Below are 15376 nucleotides of genomic sequence, written 5' to 3'. Positions count from 1 at the left end.
AGTGATAGTGCATCTTGAATCATTACTCCCAAATCTTTTCCTCATTACTGTTTATTATTATTTCTCGCCCCATTTTGTATTTTCATGAAAGTCTCTTTTTACTTTTTTCTAATTCTAACATTTGGCATTTTCTGATGTTAAATTTTAGTTTCCATCTTTGGCTCCATGCATGTATCTTGTCAATATCCTTTTGTAACTCCTTGCAGTCATTTTCACCCTTTTTTTATTTTCATTATTTTTGTATCATCAGCAAACAGGTTTATATAACTATTTAGATCCTCTGTCATATCATTTATATATAATTGAAACATAATAGGTGCCAACATAGACCCTTGAGGTATCCCACTTGTCACTCTGATTACTGTTCTCATTTCTCTGCCTTGTAAATAATCTTCCATCCATCTCAATGTTGCTTCCTTTAGTCTTCCTCCATTCTCTAGCTTCCACATAAGGCTTTTGTGGGGAACTCTATCAAATGCTTTTTTTTGAGATCCAAATTTACCACATCAACCCATACCTCTTGCACTCCACCTATTACTCTCATACAGAAGCACAGAAGATTTGTGACAAAATCTCCCTTTCCTGAATCCAAGTTGCTTTTTTTGTAATTATCTTTTCACCTAGATATTCCACCCATCTGTCTTTAACTACTATTTCACAAAGCTTGCTTACTATACTTGTTAGTGACACCGGTCTATAATTTAATGATTCCACTTTATTTCCCCATCTGTATAATTGAAATATGTTAGCTCTTCTCCATTCCCTTGGTACTTTCATTCTCTCAACAAGTTGTTAATTATATCCCATGTAGGTTCTTCCATTTGTTCTCTGCATTCTTTTAATATTTGTGTGTGTGTGTGTATGTGTGTGTGTGTATAATTTTGGTATATAATTTTAGTGTAGTTATTATTCTCTTTCCTGTAGAATTTCAAGTAAAAATATAAGAACATATGACTTGCAAGTGAAGAATAACAGGGTGTGTCCCACACAATCAGGCAGTGTGATCAGCATTTCTTTGTGCGTGAGTTGTACTTTCTCTCCTGCATCATCTCACAATAGAACTACAAAGAGAGGTTGGGTGAGTTAGTGACAACATTCGAAGCAGTTTCAGGTGGGAGTTGCCAAGGCAACAGATTTACACCAGGAAGCAGTAGGCACCTGCCGAAATGATAATTACTCCCATTGAGGTCTAAAGCACTGGATCAGGGGGTGCTGTAAACTTATCATTTAACCCAGCTGTGACCTCACTGAACATTTCTCTTTGTGTCTCACAATACAAGGGAGCAGTCACAGTCTGTCCTCTAAAGACAACTCTCTTCCTTCACACAAAACTACAAGCACCTAATTACACACACACACACACACACACACACACACACACACACACACACACACACACACACACACACCCTTCACTCAAAATTCAAAATCATGGCAATTCCCACACCAGCCTCAAAGTTCCCATCCGAGGAGGGGAACACAAAATGTACCCAGGTTGAACTGCTCTTCTGGTATCGACCCTAAGTGTCTTGACGCCTCCCTCAACTTTTTCTTCATTAATTTCTGCAACATTTGCGGTCTTAGATTTAATTTTAAATCTTTAGTACATCACCTCTCCTCTAATAAACCTCATCTTCTTTTCCCCACTGAAACACAGGCATCTGAGGCAACTGACAGTAGTACCTTTTCTGTTCCCTCATACTTTCTCTATCCTCATTTTCAATCCAAAGCTGGATGTTGCGATTATGTGCGCAATGACTTAAACTGCTCTCATGCCCACACTCTTGAATCTTTTGAGTTTTCCACCATCTGGTTATGACTAGAGTCACTCTCAAACTGAATTTATCTGTGCTGTATACCTCTGACTATAAGAAATTCTTTGACTACTTAACTTCCAAAGTGAAGCACATTCTGACTCTCTTCCTTTTTGCAGAGATCTCCATTCTTGGGGACTTCAATGTTCACCACCAGCTTTGGCTTTCCTCTCCCTTCACTGACCATCCTGGTGAACTAGTCTTCAACCTTGCTATCCTCCATGACCTAGAGCAATTGATGCAACACCATACTCGTATTCCTGACCATCTAAAAGATATGCCCAACATTCTTGAACTTTTCCTAACCTCTAATACTGCTCATGCTGTTATCCTCTCTTATCCGTTGGGCTCCTCCAATCACAATCACATATCTGTGTCTTGTACTATCGCTCCAGTCCCTCCTCAGGATCACCTTAGGTGGAGGTGCCTCTGGCATTTTGCCTCTGCTAGTTTGGGGGACCTGAGGAGGTATTTTGCTGATTTTCCTTCGAGTGACTACTGCTTCCATAACAGAGACCCATCTCTGTGTGCTGAGCGCATAACAGAGGTGATAGTGTCTGGCATGGAAGCGTACATCCCTCACTCTTTCTCACAACCTAAACCTTCCAAACCATGGTTTAACACAGCCTGTTCTCATGCTATACATGATAAGAGGTGGCCCACCAAAGGTACTTGAGCCTTACATCACCAGAATCTCATGCACTTTATATTTCCGCCCGGAACCATGCCAAGTCTGTTCTCCAACTAGCCAAAAACTCCTTCATTAATAGAAAGTGTCAAACTCTTCCAAGATCTAACTCCCCTCATGACTTCTGGCATCTAGCCAAAAATATCTCCAATAACTTTCCTTCTTCTTCTTTCCCTCCTTAATTTCAACAAGATGACACCACTACCATCATATCTATCTCTAAAGCTAAACTCTTCGCTCAGACCTTTGCAAAAAACTCTACCTTGGACGATTCTGGGCTTGTTCCTTCCTCTCCTCCACCCTCTGACTACTTCATGCTACCTTTTAAAATTCTTCGCAATGGTGTTTTCCATGCACTAGCTGGCCTAATCCCTCGGAAGGCTTATGGACTTGATGGGGTCCCTCCTATTGTTCTCTGAAGCTGCGCCTCTGTGCTTGCACCTTGCCTAGTCAAACTCTTTGAACTTTGTCAAAATCTACCTTTCCTTCTTGTTGGAAGTTTGCCTACATTCAGCATGTTCCTAAAATGGGTGACTGTTCTAATTTCTGAAACTACCATCCTATTGCTTCAATTTCCTGCCTATCAAAAGTTTTTGAATCTATCCTCAACAGGAAGATTCTTAAACATCTATCACTTCACAACCTTCTATCTGATCGCCAGTGTGGGTTACATCAAGGCCGCTCTACTGGTGATCTTCTGACTTTCCCTACTGAGTCTTGGTCATCCTCTTTTAGAGATTTTGGTGAAACTTTTGCTGTTGCCTTGGACATATCAAAAGCTTTTCATAGAGTCTGGCAAAAAGCTTTGATTTCTAAACTACCCTCCTATGGCTTCTATCCTTCTCTCTGTAACTTCATCTCAAGTTTCCTTACTGACCGTTCTATTGCTGCTGTCGTAGACGGTCACTGTTCTTCTCCTAAATCTATTAACAGTGGTGTTCCTTATGGTTCTGTTCTGTCACCCACTCTCTTCTTATTATTCATTAATGATCTTCAAAACCAAACTTCTTGTCCTATCCACTCCTACGCTGATGATACCATCCTGCACTTTTCCACATCTTTTCATAGATGTCCAACCCTTCAGGAGGTAAACATTTCACGCAGGGAAGCCACAGAATGCTTGACTTCTGATCTTTCTAAAATTTCTGATTGGGGCAGAGCAAACTTGGTATTGTTCAATGCCTCAAAAACTCAATTCCTCCATCTATCAACTTGACACAACCTTCCAGACAACTATCCCCTCTTCTTCAATGACACTCAACTGTCCCCCTCTTCTACACTGAATATCCTCGGTCTGTCCTTTACTTATAATCTGAACTGGAAACTCCACATCTCATATCTAGCTAAAACAGCTTCTATGAAGTTAGGCATTCTGAGACGTCTCCGCCAGTTTTTCTCACCACCCCAGCTGCTAACTCTGTACAAGGGCCTTATACGTCCATGTATGGAGTATGCTTCACATGTCTGGGGGGGTTCCACTCTTACTGCCCTTCTAGACAGGGTGGAATCAAAAGCTTTTCATCTCATCATCTCCTCTCCTCTAACTGACTGTCTTCAGCCTCTCTCTCATTGCCACAATGTTGCATCTCTAGCTGTCTTCTACCGCTATTTTCACGCAAACTGCTCTTCTGATCTTGCTAACTGCATACCTCCCCTTCTCCCACAGCCTCGCTGCACAAGACTTTCTTCTTTCTCTCACCCCTATTCTGTCCACCTCTCTAATGCAAGAGTTAACCAGTATTCTCAATCATTCTCTGGTAAACTCTGGAACTCCCTGCCTGCTTCTGTATTTCCACCTTCCTATGACTTGAATTCCTTCAAGAGGGAGGTTTCAAGACACTTATTCATTAATTTTTGACTACTGCTTTGACCCTTTTATGGGACTGGCATTTCAGTGGGCATTTTTTTTAATTGGATTTTTTTTGCCCTTGGCCAGTGTCCTTCCTACATAAAAAAGAAAAAAAAAAAACTTTACAGATAAACCTGACGAAGATTTGGCAGATGTGATAGGTGACAAAGCAGGTCTTGTCATGGAATTTGAAAGTGATGAGGAAGTGGACAATGACATAGATTATGAAGAATGGCTCCTACAGAGAAATAGCAAGACATTAGTAATTACACCTTCAATTTTCTGATTAGTATGGCGCACAATATTGGAAAACATATCAGATGTTATGAACAAGTTCCATGCCATTTCTTCCGAATTTACTGGCCTCACATCTCCTATCAAACATTCTATAACACTGGATATGTTCACAGTTGGTCTACTTTCCATACTATTGACCCATGTTATGGACTTCTCCACATCTGAGTTTCTCAGTGGTTTCTCTACTGTGATTTTATACTCCCATAGCTTGCCTGCTAATACATAATTATCATCTAAATTTCATCTAAACAACTGGTCAATGAAACTAACCTGTTTCTTACTAATGTCTTGCTATTTCTCTGGAGGAGCCACTCTTCATAATTATTATGAAAATTATTATGAAGAGCGGCTCCTACGGAGAAATAGCAAGATATTAATAAGAAATAGGTTAGTTAATTCATTGACCAGTTGTTTAGACACAAGGTCAGTAAATTCAGAAGAAATGGCATGGGATTTGTTCATAACATGATATGATATCCGATACTGTGCATCATATTAATCAGAAAATTGAAGATATAATTACAGAAATTTCTCAGAAGTCTTCAAATAATAATCAGGGTTACACATTGCATTATTATTGTTTTTTTTGGGGGGGCTTGCTGAATGCACTTGGTTTATTACACCAAAACAAATATAAAACACTTTATAGGGAAGAGTTTGGTCACCCTGTATTTGATGCAGTAATGTCTGTGAATAGATTTGGATTTTTACATGCAAACCAAACTTTAGACAATGTTGATACCAGACATCAGAGATGGCTACTTGACCAGTTTGCTGCAGTCAGGAATCTTTTTTAAAAATTTTAATGACCACACCTGTTCAGTGTTGGAGCCAAGTGACTTCTTGACCATTGATGAAACTTTATATTCTTGAAGAATTCAAATAGGATTCAGGCAGTACAATACAACCAAACCTAACCGATATGGACTGTTGTATAAATTTGAGAACATGATAAGAATTCCATTTACCTTCAGGATGTTAGTATACTCAGGTAAACCTTACAAACAGCCTGGACCCCACTACATCCATGGGTCACTTCCAACAGTGAAGGTTCTCGTAAGTCAGATACAAGAATTTGTAGACCTTAGTGGTAGTCTAGACAGACTGTGTACTAGCCTAGAGTTATTTGAGTCCCTTCAAACACCAGGTATTGCAGGCATAGGTATTGTAGATTGCATGAGAAAGGGCATACCACCAGAAATAAAGGCAGTCACTGGAAGTGAAGAGGTCATATCAGGTGTACCAGACCAAAGATAATGAAGAAATGACTGAACTATCATGTAGTACCCACCAAAAGTATTGGTAAAAAAAATATTGCTTCTCAGTATAGTCCCTCTATAATATTAGGAATTACCAAGGATGATGGTGTGAGAAAGCCAGCCATATATAAATTGTATGATTTTACTAAGGGAGGAACTGACATAATAGATCAGAGAATAAATTTTATACAGTGTACACTAAATCTTGCATATGGACAGTGAATACCCTAACATCATTTCCCGACAAAGCTTGTTAGCCTGCACTATTATATGGATATATAATGTAGCCAGTATAAATGTATATTTATTACACTTTTATTTGCCGACAGAGGCTATTAGTCTGTAATGCTTTATGCATATAATGTATATGTATTTTATGTATATGTATATCTATTATACTTTTCTTTGCTGACATAGGGTATTACCCTGCAATACTATATGGATATATCATACAGTTTATGTAAAGGTTACAGATTTATTTCCTGACAGAGGCTGTTAGCCTGCAATGTTATTTATATAGGTATACATCACTTAAGAGCATGCTGCAGTTAAGATTTGAAAAATTAATAAAAAAAAAAAAAAAAGTTATAGGATTTATGACTTGAAATTTTCTGAATATTATCAGCCACCGGTTGTCTTTGATGGGTACGAATATGACTGTGATAGAGTAATGCCATCATGACTTCATGACATCATGCATAGAGTTGCATTCAAAATGTCATATGGGCCTTATTTCAAATTTTTTTGAGATGTGCTTTGGCATGGACATACCTGAAAGAGGCCTAGAGAAACACAGAAAAAGTTTTTTTTTATTTCTCCATATGTCATGAGATATGACTTTTTAAAATTTTTCCATTTCATGACATCATCAAAACACCATGAAAAGCTGTTATTTTGCCTCATTAAAGACTTTCTAATCAATTTTGGGAAAACTGGTCTGACAAAATGTTACCCAAATCCTTGTCAATAAGTACACCAAGTTTCAAGGCAATATGTATAATGGTTGATTTTATACAGTTTTTTATATCTCGAAAAATCATGTCTTGAGATATGGCTCTTTAAAGTTTTAAAAGTTTAGCACCCACGTTATGTGTTTATCAAAATTAGTAGATTTATTATATGTTGTGTGTTGATCTATAGAGAAACTGCATACAAAGAATTATCTAATTATTCCCATAGTTAGTACTTAATTTCAGGAGCTATTTACCTTGTAGTGACACTATCAGAATTCCTGGCTGTGGTTCTTTGTGCCTTTGCCGGTAGATTTAGCTCACTGGTGGGTGTCCTAAGAATGCTATTTCATAGAATTATGGTTTATTTCAACCGTCAGTAGGCACCTTCCCCGTTCTCCATGAGACAATCCTCTCCAAGTATATTTTTTGGTCCTAATCAAGACCGGTGCCTCCAGGTATGTATGTTTCTCCCTCCCTCTGCTTTCTTCTTCTCCTCCTCCTCATGTATGTATGATGTTGATGAATGCCTTGGTTGAGAAGACATTGAGGGGAAGGAAGATGGCTCAGTTGAACCAGTTCCAGCAGTGGTGAGAGATGATGCAGACATGCTGGAGGTAGATGTCTCCGTGTTGGTTGATGTTTCCTCCTCTTCTTTCTTCTTTCCATTCATCTCTTCCCTCTTCTTTTCATTTATCTCCTCTTCTCTCTTCTTTTTCTTCATCTCTCGCATCTTCTTCAGCTGCTGTAGACTATTTTGTTTATTCCCCATGTTGCAGTAGGAAGATCAGCAAAGAAAAAAACACAAGAGCCAGCAAGCAGGAGTGCGACACATACCTCCCTTCGCCTTTCTCTGTCGCACTGGAGTGCTGTATGACATTGGCATGGCAGGAAGGCAAGTGACTTGAGGGGTGGAGTGTCACCACAGGGACCAATATTAGTGGTGAAATGGCAAGGGAAAACAGGTAATATACCACAATGCTTAGAGAGTGTTTATTGCGCCATGCCCACCTCGTGGCGTGCGCCACTCGTATCCCTTTAAACACATCAGAATGAGTCTTGTCACGTGCATATGCCTATGATTCATATACCATATGAATTCTGAATATTTTTTGTACAATAATCTGCAGGAATTGAAAAAAGTTACTTTTCATCTTAATTTACTAAATCTCGACCACAGCATGCCCTTAACCCGCGCAGTGCCACCGCCGTATATTCACAGCGGCAATCTAAAAAAATTCTAGTATGTTTATTTGTCTAAATAACTTTATAAAAAACACACTAAGTATACTCCAAGCTCCACCCTACACACTGAATGTGTTAGTTTGTTGGTATGCTCCTTGAGTGGCCCCCAGGTGGCTCGCGGCGCGGCAATCGCGTCAGACTCGTGAGAGCTTGTACAACCACCGGAGGAAGCAGTCATGGCGCGCCGCCGTGGGTTGTGTGATGAAGAGATTATCTCTGCTTTACTTTCTTCTAGTAGTGATGAAATGTTATCAGACATGTCTGATGATGATTCTGTACATGACAAAGACTATGTACTGAGTGAAAGCACTGATAGTGAGGAAGAGATTCCATATGCGCACCAACATCAGACAACTTCTTAGGTGATTTTTTTTTGTTTTTTTTACTTTCTAAGACAACTTTTTCTCGTGTTTTCATTATTTTTACATGGTTTGGGATTTTTTGAAAGCATAAACAAAAATATGCAAAATTGGCTGGCAGCACGGGTTGGTTTAGGATAGAAGTGGCCGGCAGCGCGCGGGTTAAGTAAAAGTATACTTATTATAGATTTATCTATTGACAAAAGGTTATTAGCCTACAATGCTATAAGGAGATATTATAAAGATAATAATTATAAAGGTTTTATGATAGTTTTATTTTCTGAGAAGGGCATGTGGTATGTAGGGTGAACTTGTCCCCATACAGCAGAACTTCTGAATTCTATCTACCACTGCTAGTAACTTTGTGATGATTTTCAGTTTAAACTGTGATATATCCACAGTTACCTGACTTTGAGTAAATGATGAATCAAGTCTTATTCAATGAGCTTTCCTCTTTCAATGGCCTGTCCTCTGTGCTCTTTTCTAATCAGGGGATAAAATTCCTAGTTAGAAAAATACTGTACATGTGTTTGTTACCCATTTGTCTGTCTGTAGAACTAATGTTCGTACCCTTGCTGACACAGACTGTGTGTGGGATTACACCTAGGGAACCTCATGAAATCATTGAATTCTACATTGGATGAGGAATCGACCCTCTCATTCATCTGCAAACAGTTGCATGGCAGCTTCAACTATAGCAGCTCAGAAATGCCATTGTCCAGCTTATCATAGCTTATATATATATATATATATATATATATATATATATATATATATATATATATATATATATATATATATATATATATATATATATATATATATATATATATATATATATATTATGCAGAGAGAGAGAGAGAGAGAGAGAGAGAGAGAGAGAGAGAGAGAGAGAGAGAGAGAGAGAGAGAGAGAGAGAGAGAGAGAGAGAGAGAGAGAGAGAGAGAGAGAGAGAGAGAGAGAGAGAGAGAGAGAGAGAGAGAGAGAGAGAGAGAGAGAGAGAGAGAGAGAATGGAATAAAAAATAAACAGTTGACTTACAACAAACATCCATTTCAAAATTTAATTTGATATCTAAGTGGCATTAAATCACAACAGTTTCTACAAAGTTGTATGTGCATGCATGTGTGTGTGCGTGTGTGGTTGTGTCCTTCAACCATATACCTTTGTCCTTTATTTGTGCTATTGAGTGGTTGTTTATAATGATTGATGGTTGTGTTATTGGTGGTGGTTAATGATCTTTAAATGTTAGCAGGATGTCGCTGACACTGGGTGTTTGTGTGGTGCCATGTAGGCAGGTGTGACGTCAGCAACCCGAGTTTCAGAGGTGTGTGAGGGTGGGCGGACGGGCAGAGCGTCCCAATCACTAGACATGGCTACAACCAGTCCAACTGACCACACATTTTCCCACCTGCTAACACATCCCAACCCCAAGAGTGGCGGTGGAGTTTTTTTCTTGGCCCCAAGTGTTATTTTGTGCCATCTTACTTAGTTAAAGTAAAGACAAAAAGCAAGTTTTGTGTTTACTTTCCGCCTCATTTTAGAAGTAATTACTTGCTTTATCATCTCATATGAATTTCAGTTCTTTTACTTGCAATCATGAATAATTACTTTTGAAGTATAATTTTGCTATTGCCTGTTTTGCACAAAAATTCAACTACTAAATGAAACCACTTTCAAAAGGGCAGAGTTTGGGGAAAATGTTTGGTGTGATAAATGAGAGTTGGGTCCTGGCCCAGATTCTGGTACTTTTTCAGTGTGGCTAAAACTTGCTTAGCTAAGTAAGCAGGTATTCATCTATTGCAAACCAACAGTATTATATATAACATCAACCTGCAGGTTCATAATGCTCTCTCTCTCTCTCTCTCTCTCTTAATATTATCTATTGAAATAATAATAATAATAATAATAATAATAATAACAATAATAATAATAAAAATAATAATAATAATAATAATAATAATAATAATAATAATAATAATAATAATAGTAGTAGTAGTAGTAATGACGTGTGTGTGTGTGTGTGTGCATACTGTATACAATAAAAATACAGGGTCCAACCATAAGCTTCCACTTGATGAAAGGTGAAGCCACCGTTCCTGTCAGTAGATATTATCAAGATTCCACAATGATATTTAGGAAAACTAAGCCTACAGTGGTGTTCATGAGACATTGCTGTTAATCAAGAACATGACTGAATTACCAGTTCAAAGGAAATCATTGCTCTCCTTGCCTCCCTGCACTCCATTGTTACACAAGCAATCTTTACACTATTGTCACTCATCAACACCTGTATAATTTTGTATTGTCACATGTCATATACCAATAAAATAACAAAATATGCTGATTCTGAGAGTGACTGATAATTCAATGCCAGCAACATTACAGGAACAATAGGGAATTGAAGAAATGGAAAGAAAATGTTTACTCACTTTTGTTTATTCATTTATTTATTTTTTAAATTTTATGTAAAGTCTACTGTAACAAATTTATACTCTAGAGATGTAGCAGTATTTTTTTAACTCGGTGGCAGGTTCAGTTTTCCTAATCATCATCTGGTAGCTCGATGACACCAGACATAACCGTGTGATGTCAAGCTTCCTCTCTTCCTCTGCATAATATCATTCAAGGGTGGCTGTCGCAGCTGTCATGTAGTGTGTGCATGTGCGTGCATGTGTGTATATGCAGAATATATCCATCTGATGTGAAACTTCAATAGTGATGTGGAGCGAGCAGATATGAACAATGGTGTTAGGAAAAATCATGGCCAACATTGCATGTAATAATATGTACTACGCTACAGGTAATCGAGCGGAACGGAGGTGTACAATATGTTGGATCTTTTGCCATGAGGCAATCCGTAGAATACTGTTCATCTGGTGATGTTTACTCATACTTAATACGCAATCCCCTGGTCAGAAAGGGCAAAAATCCAGGAAAGCCACAGATAATAGGGTTAAGGGTCATTACCTCCTCCATACTGAAGCAAAGGACAGGAAGGGACCAGCCTTGCAAGTGTAAGTGTCGTGGCCCTGTGGCCTCAAGATCATAAACAGAGACATAATACTTGCACCTTGTGTATGATCTAATTCACTTATAAAAAAAAATCATGTACTCATATCCTTACAAAATCAAAGATTAGTTGTTTTGCTACAACAGAAATGGTAAAAACATTGCACTAAGAACAGAAAATTAAGAAATGTAAGATTTTACTGTTTTGCACTGTCACACTGCACTGGTTTTGTGCTTAACTATTATGCTTGCCTAGACTTAAGCATGGTCTTAATTTTAAGCAGAGCACTAAGCAAAATTCTAAGAATCTTTGTGAGTATGGCCCCAGGGGCCCACTGTAGACTAATATGAATAGCAGATAACACTTAACAGTTGGTAAAAGTAATAATATCACAAATATCAATCAATACTTTACCTCAGGTATAAGGATGCTGTGGGACACACAGGCCTCAAAGACAGTTGTGGCTTGAGTGAAGTGTGGGGAAGCAGTGGACAATGAATCAACTAGCAAAAAGAAACATTCAACAAGTGGTCTCCTCAGCATCACTGAAAAATAAATAAAATTTATACCTTCAGAAACTTCAATGTAGCTTTACATAAGTCTTACTTTAAGGCCAATGATTTTCTTTAAGAGATTTGTGCTAATACTTCCTTTTAACTATTTTCAAATAAATTATTGTAAAAAAGGTGATACTGAATTATCTTATAAAATTTCCAAGCCTTTTTGGCTAATTTTTTAGTCACCTCTAACAACACCATCTTGATCACATGGTTGAACATGAAAACATGTATACAATATACACACAAAACCAAATACTGGTAATTTAATATTAAGCTGTAAACAGGCAAAATGAGATATGGCCAGAAAGCAAAATTCTGGCTCCATTTGTCTATAACAAAATAGCGTGATTTTTGTACTACTGTCTCAAAGTCCACTTACCAACACAGAATAATACTTCTAATCATGAAATATAATTCAAAAGATCATCAATACATCATTAAATATGACTGGATATGCATCAGAAAATTAGTAAGATAACAAGGAGATAACAAGATTTACAAGGAAAAGGCAGTAGACACCTGCCGAAATGATAATTACTCCCAGTGAAGTCTAAAGCACTGTTCAGGGGGTGCTGTGAGCTTATCATTAAACCCAGCTGTGACCTCACTGAATGTTTCCTCTTGTGTCTCACAACACAAGGGGGCAGTCACAGCCTGCCCTCTAAAGACAACTCTCTTCCTCCACACAAAACTACAAGCACCTAATAACACATACACCCTTCACTCAAAAATTTCAAAATTATCATGGCAACTCCTACACCAGCCTTAGAGTCCCAATCTGGAAAGGGGACCATAAATGTCCCCAGGTCGGACTGCCTTTCTGTCGATGACCCTCAATGTCTTGACACTCCCCTCAACTTTTCTTCATTAACTTCTGCAACATTTGCAGTCTAAAATCTAATTTTCAGTCAGTAGAACACCACCTCTCCTCTTCTAAACCTCATCTTCTTTTCCTCACTGAAACTCAGGTGTCTGAGGCAACTGACAGTAGCCCCTTCTCTGTTCCCTCCTACTTTCTCTATCCTCATTTTCGATCCAAAGCTGTATGTTGCCTCTATGTGCACAATGACTTAACCTGCTGTCGTACCCACGCTCTTGAATCTTCCGAGTTTTCCACCATTTGGCTACGACTACAGAGTCGCTCTCAAACTAAATTTATCTGTGCTGTATACCTCTCACCTAACTCCTCTGACTATAAGAAATTCTTTGACTACTTAACTTCCAAAGTGGAGCACATTCTGATCCTCTTCCCTTTTGCAGAGATCTCCATTCTTGGAGACTTCAATGTTCACCACCAGCTTTGGCTTTCCTCTCCCTTCACTGACCATCCTGGTGAACTAGCCTTCAACTTTGCTATCCTCCACGACCTAAAGCAATTGGTGCAACACCCTACTCGTATTCCTGACCGTCTTGGAGATACGCCCAACATTCTTGACCTTTTCCTGACCTCTAATCCTTCTGCTTATGCTGTCACCCTTTCTTCTCCGTTGGGCTCCTCAGATCACAATTTCATATCTATATCTTGTCCTATCGCTCCAATCCCTCCTCAGGATCCCCATAAGTGAAGGTGCCTCTGGCGTTTTGCCTCTGCTAGTTGGGGGGACCTGAGGAGGTATTTTGCTGATTTTCATTGGAATGACTATTGTTTCCATGTCAGAGACCCATCTTTGTGTGCTGAGCACATAACAAAGGTGATAGTGTCTGGCATGGAGGCGTACATTCCTTACTCTTTTTCTCGACCTAAACCTTCCAAACCTTGGTTTGACACAGCTTGTTCTCGTGCTATACATGATAGAGAGGTGGCCCACAAAAGGTGCTTAAGCCTTCCATCACCAGAATCTCATGCACTTTATATTTCTGCCCGGAAACATGCCAAGTCTGTTCTCCATCAAGCCAAAAACTCCTTCATTAACAGAAAGTGTCAAAACCTTTCAAGATCTAGCTCCCCTCGTGATTTCTGGCATCTAGCCAAAAATATCTCCAATAACTTTGTGTCTTCTTCTTTCCCTCCTTTATTTCAACCAGATGGCACCACTGCTATCACATCTATTTCTAAAGCTGAACTCATCGCTCAAACCTTTGCTAAAAACTCTACCTTGGACGATTCTCGGCTTGTTCCTCCCTCTCCTCCACCCTCTGACTACTTCATGCTACCTATTAAAATTTTTCACAATGATGTTTTCCATGCCCTCGCAGGCCTAAACCCTCAGAAGGCTTATGGACCTGATGGGGTCCCTCCTGTTGTTCTTCGAAACTGTGCCTCCGTGCTTGCACCTTGCCTAGTCAAACTCTTTCAGCTCTGTCTGTCAACATCTACCTATCCTTCTTGCTGGAAGTTTGCCTACATTCAGCCTGTTCCTAAAAAGGGTGACCGTTCTAATCTCTCAAACTACCGTCCTATTGCTTTAATTTCCAGCCTCTCTAAAGTTTTTTTTAGGAAGATTCTTAAGCATCTATCACTTCACAACCTTCTATCTGATCGCCAGTATGGGTTCCGTCAAGGCCTCTCTACTGGTGATCTTCTGGCTTTCCTTACTGAGTCTTGGTCATCCTCTTTTAGAGAAGTTGGTGAAACTTTTGCTGTTGCCTTGGACATATCAAAAGCTTTTGATAGAGTCTGGCACAAAGCTTTGATTTCCAAACTACCCTCCTACAGCTTCTATCCTTCTCTCTGTAACTTCATCTCAAGTTTCCTTTCTGACTGTTCTATTGCTGCTGTGGTAGACGGTTACTGTTCTTCTCCTAAATCTATTATCAGTGGTGTTCCTCAGGGTTCTGTCCTGTCACCCACTCTTTTTTTATTATTCATTAATGACCTTCTAAACCAAACTTCTTGTCCTATCCACTCCTACACTGATGATACTATCCTGCACTTTTCCACGTCTTTTCATACACGTCCAACCCTTCAGGAGGTAAATATTTCACGCAAGGAAACCACAGAACGCTTGACTTCTGATCTTTCTAAAATTTTTTATTAGGGCAGAGCAAATTTGGTATTGTTCAATGCCTCATAAACTCAATTCCCCAATCTATTAACTCAACACAACCTTCCAGACAACTATCTCCTCTTCTTCAGTGACACTCAACTGTCCCCCTCTTCTACACTGAACATCCTTGGTCTGTCCTTTACTTCTAATCTGAACTGGAAACTTCACATCTCATCTCTAGCTAAAACAGCTTCTATGAAGTTAGGCATTCTGAGACGTCTCCGCCAGTTTTTCTCACCCCCTCCCCAGCTGCTAACTCTGTACAAGGGCCTTATCCTTCCATGTATGGAGTATGCTTCACATGTCTAGGGGGGTTCCACTCATACTGCTCTTCTAGACAGGGTGGAATCAAAATC

At 39.1% G+C, this 15376-nt stretch overlaps 1 protein-coding gene across 4 annotated transcripts in view; it reads right to left on the bottom strand.

Annotated features, from left to right (window-relative positions):
* The window catches only part of LOC135102203 (serine/threonine-protein kinase atr-like), a 479415-nt gene that overhangs the window by 386812 nt on the left and 77227 nt on the right, over nucleotides 1-15376 (bottom strand). For all 4 annotated transcript variants that reach the window (XR_010269589.1, XM_064007031.1, XM_064007033.1 and 1 more), the window contains one exon: nucleotides 11888-12018. Coding sequence is in view for 3 of the 4 variants with exons in the window: in XM_064007031.1 (XP_063863101.1) it covers nucleotides 11888-12018 (131 nt within the window). In the remaining variant the exon portion in view is untranslated. The remainder of the gene's footprint in view (nucleotides 1-11887; nucleotides 12019-15376) is intronic.

This window comes from Scylla paramamosain, chromosome 7 (genome assembly GCF_035594125.1).
Source record: "Scylla paramamosain isolate STU-SP2022 chromosome 7, ASM3559412v1, whole genome shotgun sequence".
Classification (NCBI taxonomy): domain Eukaryota; kingdom Metazoa; phylum Arthropoda; class Malacostraca; order Decapoda; family Portunidae; genus Scylla; species Scylla paramamosain.
This window is presented reverse-complemented; position numbering and strand designations above follow the sequence as displayed.